General features: G+C 43.8%; 1 protein-coding gene across 3 annotated transcripts in view; it reads left to right on the top strand.

Moving 5' to 3' along the window:
• SAMD11 (sterile alpha motif domain containing 11) overlaps window positions 1-23444 on the top strand; it is a 185779-nt gene that overhangs the window by 124421 nt on the left and 37914 nt on the right. For all 3 annotated transcript variants that reach the window (XM_073585349.1, XM_073585351.1, XM_073585352.1), the window contains exon 6: window positions 16407-16499. In XM_073585349.1, coding sequence (XP_073441450.1) covers window positions 16407-16499 — 93 coding nt within the window. The remainder of the gene's footprint in view (window positions 1-16406; window positions 16500-23444) is intronic.

Here is a 23444-nt window from a genome sequence, read left to right as displayed (position 1 = left end):
CCTCATTTAAGTTGCTGAGGCTGCAGCTATGGTGTGATAGATTGATATAATTAACATGCAGACTGACTCAATATTATCCAGAGAGCTGAGAAATGTATGGGGAAAATCTATTCTGTGTGCTCTTGTACCCTGAAATATATTCATCTGTCAATATCGCTCAATGCTCCGCTAGATGGAAATGATATAGCTTGAAATTATAGAACGGAATTTTCTTTTTTTTATTAATTAGCTAATATTGCTCTATTCTATGTAATGACATCTCGTGGAGAAGGTTATAGCAAAGTGCCCCCTTCCCAAGCTCGTTCTGGTTCAGTTTCATGCCCACCTATCCATCATGATGAGTCTTTGGAGGAAGGATCGTTGACATGCCTCTGTCCTGCCCTTCTCTCCATTGTTTGCGAATATTAAAGGGGCTTGTTCCTTCTGGGACAATTGTTGCATATCTTATTGATATTCCATAAATGTTGCAGATTGGAACACCCTTTTAATCTGCAGCCTTCCCTTTCTTGTATCATACCATTCTCATTTTGCTAGTGCTTCCCAGTTGTGACCTTGTTGATTTTTGCAACTATTTATCTATCTTAGCAAGTCATCCAGTTTTATGGGCTTGATGTTTGAGAATGTCTTTGGTGTATGTTCTTTTATATAGTTTCCTTATTTTGGGAAAATGCTAAAAGTACAATAAAAAAGCTAATGGAGGTCTAAACTAGGTGGACCCACCATACACAGCTATGGTATGACGCCAATGACCATGGTGTAAGCTGATTTCACACATCCGAAATTTACGGTCCATGTATGTACTGTGAAATATGGACTTGGTACAGGTCTCCTGACCAGAACTCAACAGCCTCACAGGGTTCAGAGTGGGGGTCAGGAGGCCTGTAGCCAGTCCATACATACTTGGACAGTGATGCCAATCTTAGTATATACATTAGCAAAAAAATAATCTATCATGTAGCCGTTCTTCGGTATTCTTGGGATCCATAAGTTGGACCTTCAGCCAAATATCAGAACTTCCAAGTGATATTGATTTCTTGAATGTAGCATCTGTGCGAAGTCGTTCTGTTCAATAATGGTTTGTCTGATAAAGAAGGGATTGTTGGTCATATTCAAAATTTTTGTGGTGCCCCTACTCGGCACCACAGTCCTCTCTGATGTGCCCAGCTACCCCCTTCTCCCCTTTTTCTCCCTACACATTATCATGTGTTCACCCAAGAGCTATTCCTCCAGACTATACCATACACATACACACTCGAATTGGCCAAGTTCCATGTATTCTCAATTGGGAGAGGGGATTAGGTCGTTGTTGGACACTTTTTGGCAGTGGCTTGCCTGCCGTGGGAACAAATAGGGTATGGTGAATTCCAACATGCCTAATCCTACTTTTCCACATCTGCCTTAAGATGAAACACATTTTTACACATTAGGTGGATGAATGGTCCTGTTTCAGCCAACGGTTACTGTATTTGTGGCCAGACTGAAGGGTTATATATATATATATATATATATATATATATATATATACTTATAAAATGACAAAAAGGAGTAATACTCCCCATATCACACTTCCCACTGTTCTCTATGAACCATTTTGGCATGTCGACACCATTGAGGTTACATATCAAAACAACACATCATCATTGCGGCCTGCTTAGCAGATCGCCGAGGTACGGCAGAACCCTTGGCAAGGGGGATTGGCAATACTTTTTTTTTCCTTTTTATGTCCTTGTTATTTTTGTGCAAAACAAATTCACGTGACTTGAACCTCCCTTTAATTCTGCAGGCATCAACAATGCCACTCCACATTTTCTCATCGAGCCTTGTTGGATACGGTAGTAGACGGGTTAACAAGTGCTCATTTTTGCAGTGCTGACAGTAACATTGTACGTGTGTTCTTGCATGCAGCTACATTTTATTATTATTTTTTTTCCTCTATTTATCGGTTCTCTCCGGACGGCTGCACAAAGTCGCACAGAGGTCTTAAACCCAGATATCCATGTGACATCAGGGCTATGAGATGAGGGCATGAAAGCTGCGAGTTTTAGTGGGGGGGAGGGTGGAAGGCCAGAGGGAGGCAGGGGAAGCGGCGCACGCTGATAACATCTAATTGCTATATTGATCTGTCTTGGAGCCAGTGTGAGCGCCGGAGGGTGATTGAGATGTGTATCCCCTTCCTATTCAGATGCCATGGACTGGCTGATATTATTCATTTACCTCTGACACTGCCGTAACAATATGAGAACAAAGGACGAAACCGCCAGTCATCTGTTCTGCGGAGCTTACGCTTCAACATGGTTGCAAAGTGATTTTGTGAATGTATAAAGATTTCTTTAAAGATGCCCATTGTGCAACTCATCCATCTGCGCATCGTGGAAACTGAGTAACAGAACATAATAGGGATATTTTTCTGTAATTTGATGAACACTGATACATATTAATCTAAACATTTCTGACGATTGACATATAGCTTATCTGCAATCAGCTCTTTTTCTAAATGTTCTGTAAAAGGCTACGACACCAGGTCCTTGGGAATTATAGGTATTATCTGGGCGGCTGTAATTCTGGATTTGTCTGATGTGTCCTCTGGTGTCGGCTCCGGTATTGGAGTATAATAAGCGGTGAAGGTCTTGTTGCTTCATGAAACTACCATTTGCAAATTATAATGTCCACTCTGTGATTGAGCTTTTGGGTTTATCCTGACCAAAGAAGCAGATTTTCGTGTGTCGGAAAAAATTGTATCAGGATCACATTATAGATTGTGGGCACGAGTGGTAATATCCAAATATCTGCAGGTCTGTAGGCAGAATATGTGACTGCAAACCAATAGGGGAAGTCACGATAAGATAGATGTTGGCCAAGTGAGGGTTCGGCTGGCCGCCATCTTCCCAGGCTTCCCCATACACAGCGCTCGCTCAGCTCCTATGGTCTCTGTGAGAAAACCGCTGCCAAACTTTTTTGGCAGCAGCTTATCTCCCGCTGAACACAGGGATCGTACAGTGAAATTCAGCAGGACGTTTCCCTCTCTCCCTAGATGTCATCTGTCAGGGCAGAATTGGGATGCCCCCATTCATATTGGGCTGACAGTTGATGTCAGCAGGTCTGGTCGGCTTTAGTTTAAGGCCGGATTCACACATCCTTGTTTCATGGTCCAAGTACCAACCACAATGCATAGTCCGGCCGCAGGTCTCCTGACCTGAACTCCGTAGTCTCATATACTGTAAGAGGGGACTCTCGGCCGGTCTGTGTTAGGGCCAGGAGACTCATGACCCATCAGTGCATCACAGTCCATACAAAAAACTGCGTGACGTGTATGGTGACCTTTAGAGCCTGTGTACATGTTGCAGATTTGTCACGTTTTTCTCTGTACAGATTTGTCACAAAATCTAAAGGATGCCAGTATGAGATTCCTGAACTCTTGTGCACATGTTGCTTGTTTGTGACTTGCAGATTTCAGTCTGCAGCATGCCAGTTCTTTCACCGCTTTTGCTGCAGATTTCACCCATACTAATGAATGAGGAAAAATTAGCACCAAAAACACATGTAAAAAATAAATGCCTTAAAATGCCCCTATTTTATCCTGCCACAAAATGGAGCAGAAATTTTGGATGCAAATACTTAACCCTAAAGAAGGAAAACTGAGCTCTCTGAAACCAGTTGGAATATCAGTCCAGGTTAGGAGAGGCACCAGTGCTGGGCTTTGCAGTAAGGCATCATGATCCTGAATAGACCCCTTCCACAGCAGTATCGGGACATTGCAGGGGTTGTTAAAGATTAGAATACACATGGCTGCTTTAGTCTATAAACAGCCCCTCATCTGCCCATGGATGTGTCTGGTATTGCAGCTTAGCTCCTTTGAGGATGAGATGCAATACTACACACAGCCTGTAGATAGATGTGGCGCTATTTGCAGAGAAGAATTGCCTTTTTTTTTTTCTTAAAGGAACTTGTGCAGATAACCAGGCGGTGCATAAAGCTGCTAACAAGTGATGAAGTCGGAGGATGCTACAGTGGAAGCGCATTGTTTCTACATGAGCCATTTTGACTATATTCTGTGCCTCCCTCTGGAGCACCAGGGAAATGTTGTGTGAGCAGAAAGTAGCTGTTATCTGTAGGAAGGATGAGATTAGCAGGTGATAAGGCTGGAGGTGCAGTGCTGGCTGCAGCTCAGAGGTTTTATCTGGAGAGAGGGATGAGCTGAGCACAAGGCTCACTTTAATGTTAATTGGAGAAGACATACAAAGGGATGAGGCAGCCCAGGCTCCTGACAAAGGCAGCCCGAAAGCTGCAGGTTTGCACATTAAACACAGATTTAGAAGCCTCTTTAAGCAGCTCGAGGTGTCTCTGTAAACAAGCACAATCCTGGCCATCCACTTTAGGTAATTCGCCCTGCCCAGAGGGGGAGACAGCCCGCACCTGCCCTCCTCCCTGCCACACATGCCCTTTCTCTTATGGCCCTCTGTATGCAGACACCTGTCTCTTTAACCCCGGCTCCTCTGCTACCAACACGGCAGTTATTTGGCAATTCTGGTAATATGTTGTCTTGAAATGTGTGCGATTCTCTTTATTCACTTGTCTTTTTTTTTGTGCATGTATATAATACCATTAGAGATATTTGGGGATTTATCAAATTATTTTTTTTCTCATTGTTCAATTTTTTATTTATTTGCCAATTGTTTATTATTATTTTTTTAGAATGTTTTATAAATGCATTCTTGTACAAAATAGCTATAAAGTCAATGTGCCTAAAGTTTTGGAATACTTTGTCATACTGTTACTTTTGTATCTAGTGTGTGGTTTTGATCAATATTTCAAGCGTCTTTATATTATGGGCTTGTTGTTGCTTTGTTTTATCTTTTCTTTTTTTTTTTTTTTTCACTGAAAGAGTTAATAGGCAGGCAGGATATCCTGGTCTCACCTGTTATTAGACATAGTGGCACAGAGTGTTTGTTTGCTTAGTGTTGCATTAGGCTGCTCATGATAACCTGAAGCCCAAGGACAAGGCACAGAGGGAGGGCGAGGAGACCCTGTTACCACCATGTGCTGCACGTACATCGCAAAGACACAGTTTTTATTGAACAGCTTAGTAGGATTTTATATTTTTTTTTACAAATCTCATATAGGTAGTTTTATATTACCCTAAAAATAAAAAAAGGGCAGAATTTTACCCCAAATGACGCCTTGTTTCCTTTTAACAATGGCCTTTTTTTTTTTTTTTTAATTTTCCATCACTGGGTCAACAAAACTAAACTCTCCTTGGTGATATCGATATCTGTTTAAAGTTCATAGTAATGTATCTAGTACAGCCGCAGGGAGATAACAGGAAAGAAACATTTCTACTAATGCAAAGTACATTCTTCTTTATTTTCTTCTGGACTTGTTGTTGGCTTGCCTTATGTTGTATTCTATAAAACGTGTTGGACTCTGTTCACACGTCCAGAAATTCTTTCCTTTTTAACATTTTTTTTTTTTATCCGATTTGGGATGTCAAATCCAGTACATGATCCAATGATCCATCCATTTGAATGGGGACGTAAATGTCCTAAAATGTCTTCCGTTTGACCGCAGTCTTTCTAGCTGGATCACAAGACAAAATAATGGATAGCAACTGGATCCCTCCTTTTATTTCTTAACATTGTAGTCTATGGGATACTGACCATAACAATTTTTATTCCTTTAGCACCAACATATTACATTTTAGAGGAGATTTGTACAGACAGTAAAGATATTACAGAAAAACAACTCAAATCAACAGATCTCAAAAGGAGTGAGAATCCTGCTTGCAAACTATGATCTAGCAGATCGTCATCCGTAAATGGATCCATTTTTGAGCATGAGAGGTGGCAAAACTGGATCCATTATACATGGAACTAAAAATCGGAAACCATATATTTTTTGCCCCATTTGTGATACATCTAGTTCTTTTTTAATACTGGATCTATTGCACACAGATGACAAGTGGAAATGTGAACAGCGCCCAATACAGTACTGTGACCCACATGTATTGTTGGTAGTTGGGTATCCGGCCATTGGTCTACAGATGTGGCAGCTGGCAGGCTTGCAGTTTCATGTTCCGGTTTGATTGCCAGCTCTTCAGCTTGATGAGGACGTGTATGGATGGGCAGCTCATATCTGTGTGCAATCAGCGTGACAGGAATCCAGGATTCACCTGGCTCCTACGTGTGCAGCTGCGCGGCAATGCCGTGAAAACCTCAGCTCTCCGCCGCACACAAGAAAGTGAAGCCGAGTCTCGCTGACAGGGGGAAGTTGGCTGTGAAAAATTAAGACACGGTGATGGTAAAAGGAGACGGTCGCTGCAGGAAGAGTGAAAAGCCGAAAATAGGATGTCTATGGTGCGTGCACCTAAAGTTTCTTTAGGACAAAGTCATTGAACAACTTAAGAGACAAGGTGGTGTGTGGCGAGCCAGCCAGTCATAATAAGATGAATGTTTCCCAGATTTTGCAAGATTAGACGGTTGCAGCCGATAATCTAATCCCTCCATGATGGGTTGATGGCAGATATGTGCGTGGGAACCCGTTTTGTGGTTTGCACAACTTTCAAGGTGTTGCTTCTGTAGACTGTACATTCTTGCCTCTTTGAAGCCGTCTTCAGGTTGGTAACCGAATGATACCTTGCCTGTGGAGCTCTATGGCCACATTGCTGCTTCGTTCTTGACCTTTTCTCTTGCCTCCTTGCCATGCTTCATCTTGCAATCCACAAGGCTTCACCTCGGATGAGCTTTGCGGTCAGCACTGCAGCTGTCTAGAAATGAGAATAGTATATTCTGACCTTCCACGATACAAAGCCTGTCTTTCCTCATGCATGACGGCCATGATTTCCTTGTTCCCCACAAACATCACCTGTTTTTCAAATTTCTCACTAACGGTTTAATACTAGGACAAGGCTTAAAAAGTGAAGTGGAATAGGTTTCAAACTAGTTATGGACCCTAATTTATAAAAAAAAAAAAAAACCTAGTGCTTTTATATCGACTGATTCCCCATTGTACAGCTCACTAGCGATCATTTAGCGATGCGCCAGCGATCCTGACTGGGTCGGATCGCTGGTCGGATCACTGGTGCATCGCTAAATGTAAAGGGGCCTTAAGTCTATAGCCCCCGTTACACATGACGATGTCCCAACGGTCCCACCAGCGATCCGACATGGATGGGATCGCTGGGGCATCGTTGGGCAGATCGCTGGTGAGCTGTCACATAGACAGCCCCTCCAGCGATCAGGACCAGCGAGCAAGCTGGTTTCTAATGTGGACATCGGGTGTCCAGGGGCCGCGGCTCTTGGATGCCCGATGTTTACCTTGGAAACCGGCGTACACGCTGGTTTCCAGGGTGAACATCGGGTATCTAGGAGCCACGTGGCCCCTGGATGCCCGCTGTTTGCCTTGGAAACCAGCGTGTATGACGGTTTCCAAGGTAAACAGCGGGTATCCAAGAGCCGCAGCTCCTGGATACCCGATGTTTACATTAGAAACCAGCGTCGCTGATCGCTGGTCTCTCGCTGTGATGCGTGCTGGCCAGCGGGAGACCAGCGATCAAAAAATGGCCCAGGCCGATCGAGCACGATCGGCGATACCCGGCAGGGGGGCCGGTCGCTGATCCCCGTCACACACAGCGATCTCGCTGGCGAGATCGCTGTGGTGTCACAAAATCAGCGATCTCGCTAGTGAGATCGCTGTGTGTGACGGGCCTTAAGTCACATCTGTCAGCGACATCCCTGGGGGTGATAAAAGGATCAGGCATGGTATCCAGACTGGTTGCAGGTCTCCTGATCTGAACTCAACAGCCACACAGGAATATAGGAGTCTTTTGAATTTGGGGACAACTAGTCTGGGAGTTGCTATCCATACCAGAACTGTGAATTTCTAATGTTTAAAACCAGACTTAGAAGGAGGGTCATGAATCCCCCCGACAATACAAGAGATGGTGCAAATCGTTTTTTTGATCCTGTAATACTGTTCGGGAATTTAGATTGTGAGCCCCATCGTGGACAGCGATGATAATGTGTGCAAACTGTAAAGCGCTGCGGAATATGTTAGCGCTATATAAAAATAAAGATTATTATTATTATAGTGTTCTCCATCACTATAATGTCATTACTTTCTAAGCGCTTATTCACATGGCCATATAGTGGCTGCATTTTATATCCGTATTATGGCTGCAAGACCCGACCTGCCAGCTCGTCCCATATATGAATGAACAGCCCCATATATACATATATATCTGATGGTTCAGATCATGAAACCCACAGTCGGGATGAAATTGTTCCTTGAAGTACAGCCAAGAAATATGTAATGTGACTGAGCCCTAAGTGTAATGTCGCCCTTTCCACCCCAGTAATATAATGTATGAGGCTGAGACCAGCATTTGCCACAAGTTTAATGTAGGTGACATTAATTACACATTAGTTTGGAAGTTCTCAGAACCGGAGATGTGTGGGATTTTTTTTTCATATTTGGCAAACACTTTAGTTGCCTGCGAATTGGTTGGGGTCAAGGTAGGTCCTGAGACCCCCGCCGATTGCTCAGTAGACCTCCGAACAGTGCATAGCTGAGAATACAGGAGCGTGCACACAGCGGAGTGCAGATTCAATAGAAAGTGTGGGCTCTTTAGTCTAACGAATCTCATATCTGCTGAGTGTGCGCTCCTGTATACTGCGCTGTGCACTGTTTGGGGGTCTCAGAACCAGAACCACCACTGAATTGCAGGCATTGTTAGTACCTGACAAATATGGAAAAACTTCCTGAAACTTTTAATTACTTTTTGAAACTATTTTCCACCACTTTGATGTTGATGACGTATCCTGGGGATGGGTCATCAATGTCGGATCAGTGAGTGTCCAACACCCGGCACCCCACCATCATTTTGCAGCGCCACTGTAAATAGCGTATGGAGTAGTACACCGGCGCTGTCACACTGCTTAGTGGCCACTACTGGGTACTGACTAATCTGATCTGAAATCCACAATAACCAAAGGGCTCCAACTATGACAATATTTTATGGCCCAGCACTGTTTATTCATTCTGATGCCCGGATGTAAATAGTGAATGGCGCTGAGCTGCAGTTCTCCGAGCGGCCACAACTCAGTGAGTGGCGCTGTTCTGTTCCAGTTCTGATCAACTGTGGCAGAGAATAGACGCGCAATCATGAAACAAAATCATGTGGCCAGTGACCACTGCTGGTGGGCAGCATTTCAGTCATGTGTGGTTAGCCCAGCCATGTGTTCTCTCCCTAATGTAAGAAAAGCAAAACTAGATACTAGGCAATATTATCTAAGTATCTTCCCTCCCAGGAAAGGTCCAACTCTTGTCTTGCCTGTATGTGATTTTAATGGAACTGCAATACCAAACACAGCCCGCAGGCAAGAGTGGTGCTGTTTCTTAGGGAAAAAAAAGTACACATTTTTCTAATCTTGAACATCTCCCAAGACAATCAGCAGCAAAACTGGGCACAGAAATTAATATTAGTCGTTTTCTGGTAGAAAACATGACATTGAACATGGTATCCATCCACAAAATGGAAACTTTACGTTTTTGTTTTTCTTATCAAGATACCCAATGGTAGTACAGCCATGGTGCATTACTGCTGAGAGGCCATTGTGGAGACTAGTGTGGATTTACTGTGCCTAACTGGAACGAGAGCAAAAATATTTCATGCTTTGATCAGATGATCCTGATGGTAATGAATTATGGCGACTGTCGGCAGATTGGCAGCAGCATCATTACATGACATTAGACAATTCGGAATTTTGTACGGATGTAATAATTATCCCGTCAATAATGACTCCGCTCTACAAGATCCCCCTATTAGCCACATTCATTATTCCTTCCACATACAATTTCTGTTTGGCTTTTTATTTTTCCCCGTCTCCTTCAATTCCCATATCCTTTTTTTTTTTTTTTCCCTTGATCTAAACTCCGCCGCCTCTCCTCTTCCTCTCACTGCCTGCTTCTTTTTACAACCGTGTTTCCTTTCCTTGTGCTCTCTATGGAGCTTTCTGTGCTATTAAGGAGCAACCTGCAGGGCAAACACAGCTGCGGCAGCAAGCATTAGAAGGCGGCAGCGGCACATCGTGCCTGTGCCCAGCTAATGAGGCAGCACTTAACCACACTGACTTTAGAGAGCTATGCCACTGAGCCCATCACTGTGTTAAGCGCCCCAAAGTGCAAACTCCGGAGCTTGGCATGAGCCACAAATCAGTGGGGCCAACGCGTCTCCTGTCCGCGACACATCTGACGGCACAGACTTCTTAATTCCTTTCTCTTATTCCCTTAATCTGTCATCTTCATCAGGCTCTGGAAGTGGCAGCCAGCAAACCAGGGCTCCCGCACAATCAATCTCCACATTACAGCTGACAGAATGGTGCTAATAACTTATTGATCTAATGTTTGCCGAGCCCCACTGGGGTTGAAGAGCCGCCACTGATTGGCTCCAAGAGCCGAGACTCTGCCCAGAGCGAAGCAGAAAGCTTTCAAACTGTCTTCTTCGTGAGGACCAGGGAAGCGGAGAGGAGGGGTGGAAAAGTAACGCGTGGAGGATAGGAAAAAATAATGATAATTGTAGAAATGGGGAGCAGGGGACTTACCCTGGGCAAGGTGCAAAAAGACTTAAAAGTGGCAGAAACCATAGGAGAAAAATTAATTTAAATGGCCTGTCTAAGCTTATGCTAGTGATGAACTATCAGCAGGACAGGTCATCAATATGAGATTGGTGGGAATGCAACGTCCGGCACCCAATTGTCTCCGCTGGCAGCCGGATGTGAATGGAATTGGAACTGCACAGCTCCATTTACTGTGTTGTGGCCATTGCAAAAACTGCAGCTCAGCTCCGTTCATGGTACACAGCTGATCACCAGGATGGGACGGTATGCATCACCAGGATGACATGGTATGCATCACCAGGATGGGGTTCATGGTACACAGCTGATCACCAGGATGCGATGGTACGCATCACCAGGATGCGATGGTACGCATCACCAGGATGCGATGGTATGCATCACCAGGATGGGGTTCATGGTACACAGCTGATCACCAGGATGACATGGTACGCATCACCAGGATGCGATGGTACGCATCACCAGGATGCGATAGTATAGATCGCCAGGATGGGGGATTGTATTCATGACCAGGATGGGTATGGTATTTATGACCAGGATGGGATTGTATAGATCACCAGGATGTGATGGTATACACGAGCAGGATGGGATGGTATACATCACCAGGATGATTATAGACAGCGAGCTAGGTAATAAAATGTTGCTCATGGTTGGAGCCCCATTGTTTGTATCTACAGTATGGATTTAAAATCTTGTGGGAGAAGGGAATGGGTGGTGTGCAAATAAAGAGCTATGGATTTAGAGTTTTGGGGAGCAGTCACACCAAACTATTGCAGTTCACAGGCAAAGTCAGATTTGGGGCATAACCTACATATTTCAAGCAAATGCATAGAGATGAGTAACCTATAAAGGCTGTATACGAGACTAGAACAGATTGACCAGTGCTGACCTCCACTATGCTACTCAAATAACTGGATGCAGACAATTTTTTTTCAAGGGAGTTAATACCTTAAATTGGTAATATCAATAGCCCCAATAGAAATGACTCTATAGATGACCAGATTGGTAACTTATTCCATTGCATTTCTACATTTTCTTTTTCTGGCAGCTTAGAGTAGGCATAGTACTAATTTAATTTTTTTACGGTTTACACATATAATGATGATAATAACACATAAGAAAATCTTGTCTGCCACATAAATTGCAATAACCAATTTTCGCCATTTTATATCCCAACTCTGGAGTAGGCAGATCTCTTCGAGAGGTTTATCCCTAATTGAACGCTTTCCCATATCTGCAATCTGTGCACCAACCTTTGGCTTCTCTCGCAGGCAGCCATAAGGCTTACGCAGTAACAAACACCAAGCAGATCTGCACGACAGCTTCTCGTAGGGTTCATTGTAAGCATTATTCATCTGTGGATGGCACAGGCAAGAGAAATGCAGAGGGAACCATAGATCTAATAGAGCAGAATTTAGTTTTTTAAGATCGAAAAAAAATTATAGATATATTTGGTAAATACAATTTCTTTAAATTCTGAAACTGCAGATTTTTCTTGTGTGTGTTTTTGGGTAATATTGGCAGTGATGAGCAATGTAACCACAGTTCCAATTCCTTTCCAAAATGGACATGGGATCATGGTATAATTAGACAAATCTACCATTAATATATGAAAGCTGCATGGTAGCCCCTATGGTTAGCACTAAGAAATAACGGAATAGAGCTTTCACACTAGACTATTCTGCCTTTTGACCCAAGGTTCAAGGTGAAGCATTGTGGTCGTCTTATCTATGTGTCATGAAATGAGATGAATTGACCTCATGGATGACATTCTTCAGTGTCCATATCCATTTACTCCATCTCCCCATCAGCGACATTTCTATTCTGCTATAATGTGAGTAAATGTGATCTATCAGCTGCCCTCTAATCCTATATTGCCAGCCAGCCTCTCGAACATGCTCATGTGGCAATGCAAGGGCCAAATTAGTAAATCAGTGTAGAGATCTGGGACAGTGCTTGTGCCGGCTGAGCCAGAGCCTACCCCTATCCCACACACATCTGCTCTTCTACAAGCCAAAAAACACAAGCTGTTAGGAGACTATATCCTGAGCACAAAATGGGAATGTGCGCACATCAAGGTGTGCCGAGCTCGTGTGCAGCAAGACCGTGAATGCAAAATTATATCTTTAATCATGTCTTCTGTTTTGGCGTACATACTTGGATGAATCGTGTCACTAGTTCCTATTAAGTTATAGGGTGCTTTCTGTAATATTTTTAGTCCTGCCGCCATTTTTGAATCTTTTAAGATCTAATTTGATCACCTGGTACTCCTGCATAGGCGTAGTAAGAAAAAATTCCTGCTCCTCCTCTGCCTCTGTCCGGATTGTACATTGCTCCCTAACATCACACTCCAGTTTAGTAGTATTACACTAAGGTAGGAACCCCCACATAAGAGCCCTCATTTACCATGAGAGCAAGGTATGCAAACTCAACCAACGGCTCTGTAAATGGACTTTTCAAGGTTTCAGGTGTCCATGCACCTGAGATGGCTGTCTCTCCAGGACTTCCCTCATACAAATGCACACTCTACACAGCTGAGCGTGTATATGTTTTCAACTTGGCAGTAGCATAAGCCACTTCCAGGTACTTCTACTAGAAGCACCACATCTGCAGTGGGAACAATCCCAATCTTTTCTCCCCCAAGATCAACTGTCATGGGAGAGGTGGTCCCACTGACAACAGTCTAATGAGCATGACCAGGTTTTAAGATGGACGTTGGCCAAACCTGCCAATTTTGGCAGGATCAAAGAGTCCTACCTCAAAAGTATCAGGGAAGACAACCGTTTGGTTGTTGGAATCTCAATGCCTAATTGTTTTGTTTTCTGGGGAGAAAAGACACCTGGTAGTGGTTTTCTCTTCTCTCCACCTGAATGTTGGCTAACCTAAAGCTCCCCCACACACACTAGTCTAATGTCAGCTGAACCTGCTGATATTGATAGGTCAGGCTGACAGTCTAATGTGCATGGGGGCCCCGGACAATTGATTGTCGTGTACATAAGGATTCAGCTTGTCCGATTGGACTGCCATTCATATTGTTATCTCTGAGATTGCTTCTGCTAAACATGTCTGTTGGTGGCCTATCTCATAGACAACACAGGACAGAATCGTTCCTGTAAATGGAAGAGATTGCTAAGATGACAGTCTGTTGAGCCATCAGTCAAAGCATTCTTTAGCTGTCTGCTATCTCATGTGTGTGGCTGACTTAAATTGTTCATGTGTTTGGGGAATTCGGGAGAAATGGCATTCAGCTATATCGTGTGTGGCCATCTTTGGTTGGCCATAGACATTGTTTCTCTGTAGATCCACCACATTAACCACCAAAAACATCTGATTCTCTTATAATTCCACCAAATTTGACTAGATCTGCCAATGGTCCCCAGATAAATATCTTGTGCTTATGGTTTACTTTATTACAGTAGAGTTAGTGATCGCTAGTGAGCTGCCAAACAGGCAGATCTCACCAGCGACATAGCAGCGGTTGGCGGTCGTTACTTACCTGTCAGACGAGGCGATCCTGATGTCCTCCCGCCCGCGTCCACTTGTCGCCACAGCAGGAAGCCCAGCAGGAAGTGGCCGATGAGAAAAGGCCCAGGACGTTCTCGCGCGATCAGCGATAATCAGCGGGGGAACCGGTCGGAGGTAAGTATCACACATAGCGATATCGCTAGCAATATCGCTGCAGCGTCACAAAACTAGTGACGTTATAGCGATATTGCTAGCGATATCGCTTAGTGTAACGGGCCCTTTACACTAGAAGGAGCCATTTATTATTTAAAAGCCTTCAGCTCGTTCTTGAGCCATGTTGACTTAATGGATGAATGATCTGTAGGAAGATTGATCTTGTGTAAGCCTAGATAAGGTCCACCAGGGTCTTCTCCACTGTTATTTTGAATTGTAACAAGCCATCGGGTTGCTGGTCTTCCTCTTTGCCTTTTTAATTCAGCTACATATATGAAACCTCCATTGGACAATGGATCTGGCTTTTGGACTTTTGTACTGGGGTTTCCAGTTTATTTCTTTGTGTGTTTGCCCACAGTGAGCTCTGGTTGACACGTCTATTTTATGATACTAATTGTTCCCATTGACACCATCTTTGCCTGGAAATTATTACTGTTCTCCGCAATTGTACTGTGTCTCTGACAGGTCAATCCCGGTGAAGAGTTGGCGCCATTTTTTGTTTTTTAGAACAATCTTTAGTGTTTTATTGGTATTTATTGTGAGGCTCGTGACATTATACGAATATCTCGCAGACATTGCTCAGATTAATGGCATCTTTTACAGCGGCAGAACCTGCGACCGTATTGCGAAGGTGGCGAGCAGTCTCTGTTTATGTTTGTCAGGAGCGGGTGACTGTGCCTGTGTGTGGGTAGCTTCTGGATCGCTTTACCAAGCCTGTAGGTTCCTGCCCTTCCTTGTCTGTAGTGTTCCTGGCAGGAGCACATGCTGAAGGTTGAATGGCGATTTGCCAGTGTTTGTGTTTGCAGAATTCGTGACCGAGCACACTGTCTGTGACTTTGTACAAACTTTGCCTGTGCTTGTTTGTTTGCCCTTTATGCCGCAGCAGAACTTTTATGAGACGCATGCTGTAGACATGGCCAAATATAGCTCGCCATCTGCTTTTTTTGCTTTTAACGTTTAACTCAAGAGTCCGGTAATGATACAAGTTATGGGTTTGCGAATGGGAAATGTCAATATGGCTGTAATCTGAAAAGGCCGAAAAGGTGCTGGGTGGTAAAAAATGACCCAAAGGATTATTGTGCATATATATGGTTAATTTTTCAAATGACCCCTAAACAATAAGCACAATTGCGGTAAATTTTTCCATTTTGGAAAAAGGAAAAAAAAACCCCACTTCATTTCTGCAGACACAAGAACACGTTCTAATTGGCGAGCGCCATGCAACGCTCATACACAGCAGTCCATTTCTCCGAAGGTAGCGTGTTCCTGTAAGATGCTGCATCTCTTCTGTAACAAGCTCTTGATAGATGAGAATTTGAAGCTTCCAATGACAGCCTGCCTCTTCCTTCCTGCCGTGTGCAGCAGTATCAGGCTCCCAGCCTCCCCCCAGCCACATAATAGGAGGGTATTGATCGGAAATCTGTGCAGGGGGACGCTGTAATTGTATATTAGATATTTGCGTTGGCTCGCAGAGCTTCACTAATGCAAAAGAGTCTGACGTTTCCGTAACATCCGCGAGCAGAAGGGCAGAGAAGTGGAAGAGACAGGCAGGCAGAGGAGACGAGACAGTTGCAAAGCCAACGAGACAGCCGAGGAAAGAGGCAGGGAATACTTAGTCCATGCAGCTGAGGGCTGTTGTAGAAGCATTTGGATAAGAGGCTGAGAAGAATCTCACGCTTCTTTTGTAGGGTTTGGAAACACACAGGGGACAGATGATGAATCTCAGTAAGAATAACTTGCATTTAATATTTTTATGGCTCCAAATCATTTCATTGATTCCCTCCTGGTGCGTGCACAGGCTGTCGCACCACCCGGGGGGTTACTGAAATCACTGTTGTCCACTGCCATCTTAGTGGGCTTCCCGGTAATGGGTTGACCTCCTCTTTCCTTATTTAGACTTTTTTTGTTTTTTTTTTTCTTGATTTTTTTCCTTTTTTTTTTTTTTTATTATATACCCTCGATTTTCTTAACCTCTTGACGTCCAACCTACCTTTGTCCCATCCATGTAAAATCTAATCCCTTTGTACATATTTATTGGACTTTTATTGGACTCATAATTTTACGTTGCTGATCTTTTTTTTTTTTTTCTTTTTATTCTTCTAGATGACTTTTTAGGCAAGAAGCGAGAATGCTCTCCCAACAGTAACAGCGAGTGCCCACTGGAAAGCAAGAAAGCCAGAAGCGAATCTCCGAAGGGTAAGTGGCACCCGTGCTCTTCCTTAAAGCTTGATTGCAGATGGGGTGGGGGGGTGAGAAGGCAGAGTGGGGGGGTCCGTATAGCTTGCAGAGGGCGGGGATGGAGGGAGGGAGAGTTGTCAAGGTGATGTGTTTGTGGAGTGTCAAAGTGTAACCGGGAAGGAGGAGGAAAAGGGCTACGGAGTGGATAAAATGCCTCATTAGCCCACCCTTTCATTGCTATCAGGGACATCACTCCTGTGTGCCCTAATGATTTGCTCTGCATGCAGATGGGTGTTAATGAGGCGGCTAAAACTTTACATGATGTCAGCCTAGACATTAAGCCGTGATCCAATCCAAGGGTAGTGTCAGAGTGAAAAGGCTCTTGGCAGCTGCTGAATGTCTATGGGGCGAATTCTCAATAGCTTTTGCAACCCTTCCATCTTATTTTACATTTTTATTATAATTCCCATTTATATCGAGGACTTGTAACTTTCTTTAGGCTTGGACTAGATTTAAGTTTGAGAATTGGGTATAATTTTTATTTTGTTATTAAAAACGGAGAAGAGGGACCATATATATCATTACTCTATTTGTTTTCATTAGAGTTTATTTGGAAAAAAGTGAGCCATGAACTTTTTTGAGGCTTGTGGCCAATTCATAACTCCAGATTATCACTTTTGTATTGATTATTGGATGTTCTTTTAATTTCCACTTTTTTTCTGCTAAATCCACAAATACTTTTTCAAATGAAAAGGGATGTTGGGGGCGCTGTAAGTGCATTTTGTACCCTTTTATGCAAGGGTCTTTTTTAAGAAAGACGTCAGTGTCATCATCTCCTTGGGGTATATGCTGTGTAGAAGAGAACTTTTTGGATTGGATGTTTGTGCTAGTTTACAATTGTATACAGTGGGTACGGAAATTATTCAGACCCCTTTACATTTTTCACTCTATGTTTAAATGCAGCCATTTGGTAAATTCAAAAAAAGTTCATTTTTTTTCCTCATTAATGTACACTCTGCATCCCAAAACAGAAATGTAGATTTTTTTTTGCAAATTTAATAAAGAAAAACTGAACTATCACATGGTCTTAAGTATTCAGACCCTTTGCTCAGACACTCATATTTAAGTCACATGCTGTCCATTTCCTTGTGATTCTCCTTGAGATGGTTCTACTTCAGGTATGTGCACACGCTGCGGATTTGCTGCGGTTCTGCTGCGGTTTTGGCCCTGCAGAACTGCAGCAGTTCCGCAGACATGGTACTTTACCATGTTAGCCTGTGGGTTTTCAAAACCGCAGTGCTCACGCTGCGGTTTTTTACCTGCGGAAAAGCTGCGTTTTTTTTTCCGCAGCATGTCAATTGTTTCTGCGGATTCTGCTGCGGTTTCACACCTTTAACATAGTAGAGGTGTGAAACCGCAGGGCAAAACCACGGGCCAAACCGCAGCAAAACCGCAGGTCACTTTACCTGCGGTTTTACCTGCGTTTCCGCGGGGAAAAAACCGCAGCAGAATCCGCAGCGTGTGCACTCACCCTAAGACCTCACAGCTCACAGTGCATGTCAGACCAAATGAGAATCATGAGGTCAAAAGAACTGGCCAAGGAGCTCAGAGGCAGAATTGTGGCAAGGCACAGATCTGGCCAAGCTAACAAAAGAATTTCTGCTGTACTCAAGGTTCCTAAGAGCACAGTGGCCTCCATAATCCTTAAATGGAAGAAGTTTGAGACCACCAGAAGTCTTCCTAGACCTGGCTGTTCAGCCAAACTGAGCAATCGTGGGAGAAGAGCCTTGGTGAGAGAGGTAAAGAACCACCCCAAGATCACTGTGGCTGAGCTCAACAAATGTAGTAGGGAGATGGGAGTAAGTTCCACAAAGTCAACTATCACTGTAGCCCTCCACCACTCAGGCCTTTATGGCTGAGTCGCCCAACTGAAGCCTCTCCTCAGTGCCAGACATATGAAAGCCCGCATACAGTTTGCTAAAAAAACACATGAAGGACTCCCAGACTATGAGAAATAAGAGGATTACGAGGATAGAACTTTCTGGTGATAATTCTAAGCGGTATGTGTGGAGAAAACCAGGCACTGTTCATCACCTGCCCAATACAATCCCAACAGTGAAACATGGTGGTGGCAGCATCATTCTATGGAGCATTTTTCAGCTGCACGGACAGGACAGCTGGTTGCAATTGAAGGAAACATGAATGCGGCCAAGTACACAGATATCCTGGATGAAAACCTCTTCCAGAGTGCTCTGGACCTCAGACTTGGTCAAAGGTTCACCTTCCAACAAGACAATGACACTATGCACACAGCTAAAATAACAAAGGAGTGGCTTCAGAACAACTTGGTGACCATTCTTGACTGGCCTAGCCATAGCCCTGACCTAAACCCAATTGAGCCTCTCTGAGGACACCTGAAAATGGCTGTCCACCCGCATTCACCATCCAGCCTGACGGAACTGGAGAGGATCTGCAAGGAAGAATGGCAGAGGATCCCCAAATCAAGGTGTGAAAAACTTGTTGCATCATTCCCAAGAAGACTCATCGCAGTACTAGCTCAAAAGGATGCTTCTACTCAATACTGAGCAAAGGGTCTGAATACTTGTGACCATGTGATATTTCAGTTTTTCTTTTTTTATTAAATTTGCAAAAAGTTCTACATTTCTGGTTTTTTTCAGTCAAGATGGGGTGCAAAGTGTACATTAATGTGAAAAAAATGAACTTTTTCAATTTAGCAAATGGCTGCAATGATGCAAAGAGTGAAAAATTTAAAGGGGTCTGAATACTTTCCATACCCACAGTATCTATAGCAATAGGATAATGCCTGATGATTGTATATGGTTCTAAAAGTAGTATCTGCTCGCTTCCTAAAATAATGGGAGTTATATTGGAAATGCTGAAGATAATTATACCTGAAGCCCCCTCTACATGTTCATACAAAATGGTATGAACTTCTTACAGAAAAAAAAAAAATTTTATTAATCCAGAGTTTGATTCAGTTCTATCTGGTGTTTGAGTGTTTGTGACAAAATTGGCATCTTCTGCAACTTCAAGAACAGCCGAAAACTGATAACCCCAGTCTTGGGGTCCTGAGAGACCCTACTGACATGTCATGACTCCTTTATGGGCTTGTATCCCCCCCTGCTTCCCTCCCAAAAAAAGTTATTACGTATTCATAGGTTGGTGGATAAATAGCTGATCACTAGGGGTCCGACCACCAGGTCCCTCAGCGATCCTTATTGGAGCGGAGATGCACATGCTCAGCCTACATTGCATTGACTATTGGACATCGCTCAGCTATATCTGACAGTCCCATTGACAAAGAATGGAGAAGCGGAGACCGAGCATGCACACTTGCACTCTGTTCTGGATGGGAGCTGTTCTTCTGGTTCCAGAGGATCCCTGGTGGTCCTAGCTGTCAAGCCCTCAGCAACCAGCAAATTATCCCTTATTCTATGCTTTGAGTGTAACTTGTTTTTTATGGAAGCCATGAGAATAATATCAAAAGAGCCTTATAGAGATAGGATTTTAGAGGACTTGAGTCATTATGGAACGGAAGCCATAATAATAATGTCAAAAGAGCCTTATAGAGATAGGATTTTAGAGGACTTGAGTCATTATGGAACTACAAGTATCATGATATCTTTATTAAAGGGTTTGTATCAAAAACAATTATCACATAGGATAGGGAATAAATGTATGAACCGTATGGTGTTAGACCAATGGGAACTCCAGAAAATCACAAGAGTAGTGATTCCAAAGTCCCTGTGTGAATGAAGCGGTAGTGAGCATGTGCGACCACCACACTATTCTACAAGTTTCTAGATCAGCAGTGAGCATGTGTGACCACCACACTATTCTACAGGTTTCCAGATCAGTAGTGAGCATGTGCGTCCACCACACTATTCTACAGGTCTCCAGATCAGTAGTGAGCATGTGCGTCCACCACACTATTCTACAAGTCTCTAGATCAATAGTGAGCATGTGCGTCCACCACACTATTCTACAGGTCTGTAGATCAGTAGTGAGCATGTGCGACCACCACACTATTCTACAGGTGTGTAGATCAGTAGTGAGCATGTGCGACCACCACACTATTCTACAGGTGTGTAGATCAGTAGTGAGCATGTGCGACCACCACACTATTCTACAGGTCTCTAAATAGGTAGTAAGCATGTGCGTACACCACACTATTCTACAGGTGTGTAGATCAGTAGTGAGCATGTGCGACCACCACACTATTCTACAGGTGTGTAGATCAGTAGTGAGCATGTGCGACCGCCACATTATTCTACAGGTGTGTAGATCAGTAGTGAGCATGTGTGACCACCACACTATCCTACAGGTGTGTAGATCAGTAGTGAGCATGTGCGTACACCACACTATTCTACAGGTGTGTAGATCAGTAGTGAGCATGTGCGTGCACCACACTATTCTACAGGTGTGTAGATCAGTAGTGAGCATGTGCGACCACCACACTATTCTACAGGTGTGTAGATCAGTAGTGAGCATGTGCGACCGCCACATTATTCTACAGGTGTGTAGATCAGTAGTGAGCATGTGTGACCACCACACTATCCTACAGGTGTGTAGATCAGTAGTGAGCATGTGCGACCACCACACTATTCTACAGGTGTGTAGATCAGTAGTGAGCATGTGCGTACACCACACTATTCTACAGGTGTGTAGATCAGTAGTGAGCATGTGCGACCACCACACTATTCTTCAGGTCTCTAGGTAGTGAGCATGTGCGTCCACCACACTATTGTACAGGTCTTCATATCATTAACACAGTCTCATAAAATTATAGTAGTAAAAAGCGTCTAATCTTTAACATAACTATGCACATCCTCAGGTGGTGTAATGAGGACAGACGATATATTGCAATTTTGGAGATTAAAAATCAAATCTTTATTATGGTTAGGACATTTATGAAAAGAACAAAAAAATGTTTACAAATTCAAACTATGGAACATGAAGACGCACTCTGGCACGGAAATAAATTATATGCACAGTTGTAACTATAATAACTCTAGTAGAAAAAAAACAATGAAAAGGCTTGTAAATTGCACTAAGTGTATAGCAGGATATGTGATGTATTTGTGCTATATTAGTATACAAAGATATGACCTATAATGAGATCCACAATATAAATCTAAAGTGCAAATGTAATAAAGTGGATCACTGGATTGCCATTGTAAACATCACAAAAAATGTGCAGAGTTGGATAGGTGACTAATGGAAATCCATGAGTAAAACATGGTGCAATATAAGAATTAAGTGGAGTTTGACCAGAGTTCAAGAGTGGTACTTACAAAGTGGCATGTGCATGATTCCTGACTGCTGTGTGCGCCTACCCCCACAGCGCTGTTTCGCTAAAGCACCCGTCACACACAGCGAGATCGCTATCGAGATTGCTGCTGAGTCACAAGTTTTGTGGCGCAACAGAGATCTCACCAGCGATATCGCTGTGTGTGACACCTATCAGCGACCGACCCCCCCCTGCTGGGTATCGCTGATCGTGCTCAAAAGCCTTGGACTTTTTTTTGATCGTTGGTCTTCCGCTGGCCAGCATGCATCGCTGCGTGTGGCAGGCAAGAGAGCAACGGTCAGCGAGCTCCCAGCTCGTATCCAAGGTAAACAGCGGGTTTCTAAGCCCTGCACGGAGCTTAGAAACCCTCTGTGCACCTTAGATACCAGCGCGCTGGTGCAGGGAGCTGGTAACCAAGGTAAACAGTGGGTTTCTAAGCGCCGCGTGGTGCCTGTTTGGCAGCTCACCAGCGATCATGTAGCGACACACCAGCGATCCTGACAAGTTCATATCGTTGTCGGGATCGCTGGTGAGTCACTATGTGTGACAGGGCCTTAATGAGCTTCTTCCAAAGGGGGCCAGGTCTGTAGATTAGTTGTAAGCATTTACGACCACCACACTATTCTACAGGTCTTTAGATCAGTAGTGAGCATGTGCGTCCACCACACTATTCTACAGGTCTCCAGATCAGCAGTGAGCATGTGTGACCACCACACTATTCTACAGGTCTTTAGATCAGTAGTGAGCATGTGCATCCACCACACTATTCTACAGGTCTCTAGTTCAGTAGTGAGCATGTGCGACCACCACACTATTCTACAGGTCTCTAGATAGGTAGTGAGCATGTGTGACCACCACACTATTCTACAGGTCTTTAGATCAGTAGTGAGCATGTGCAACCACCACACTATTCTACAGGTCTCCAGATCAGTAGTGAGCATGTACGACCACCACACTATTCTACAGGTCTCTAGATAGGTAGTGGGCATGTGTGACCACCACACTATTCTACAGGTCTGTAGATCAGTAGTGAGCATGTGCATCCACCACAATATTCTACAGGTCTGTAGATCAGTAGTGAGCATGTGCGACCACCACACTATTCTACAGGTCTCCAGATCAGTAGTGAGCATGTGCGACCACCACACTATTCTACAGGTCTCTAGATAGGTAGTGAGCATGTGTGACCACCACACTATTCTACTGGTCTGTAGATCAGTAGTGAGCATGTGCATCCACCACACTATTCTACAGGTCTCTAGATCAATAGTAAGCATGTGTGACCACCACACTATTCTACAGGTCTCCAGATCAGTAGTGAGCATGTGCGACCACCACACTATTCTACAGGTCTCTAGATGGGTAGTGAGCATGTGTGACCACCACACTATTATACAGGTCTGTAGATCAGTAATGAGCATGTGCATCCACCACAATATTCTACAGGTCTGTAGATCAGTAGTGAGCATGTGCGACCACCACACTATTCTACAGATCTTCAGATCAGTAGTGAGCATGGGCGTCCACCACACTGTTCTACAGGTCTCTAGATCAATAGTGAGCATGTGTGACCACCACACTATTCTACAGGTCTGTAGATCAGTAGTGAGCATGTGCATCCACCACAATATTCTACAGGTCTGTAGATCAGT

Source organism: Dendrobates tinctorius, unplaced genomic scaffold, assembly GCF_039654945.1.
Source record: "Dendrobates tinctorius isolate UK_male_01 unplaced genomic scaffold, ASM3965494v1 ptg000086l, whole genome shotgun sequence".
Lineage (NCBI taxonomy): Eukaryota > Metazoa > Chordata > Amphibia > Anura > Dendrobatidae > Dendrobates > Dendrobates tinctorius.
Note: the sequence above shows the minus strand (reverse complement) of the source record. Positions and strands in the feature narration are given on the sequence as shown.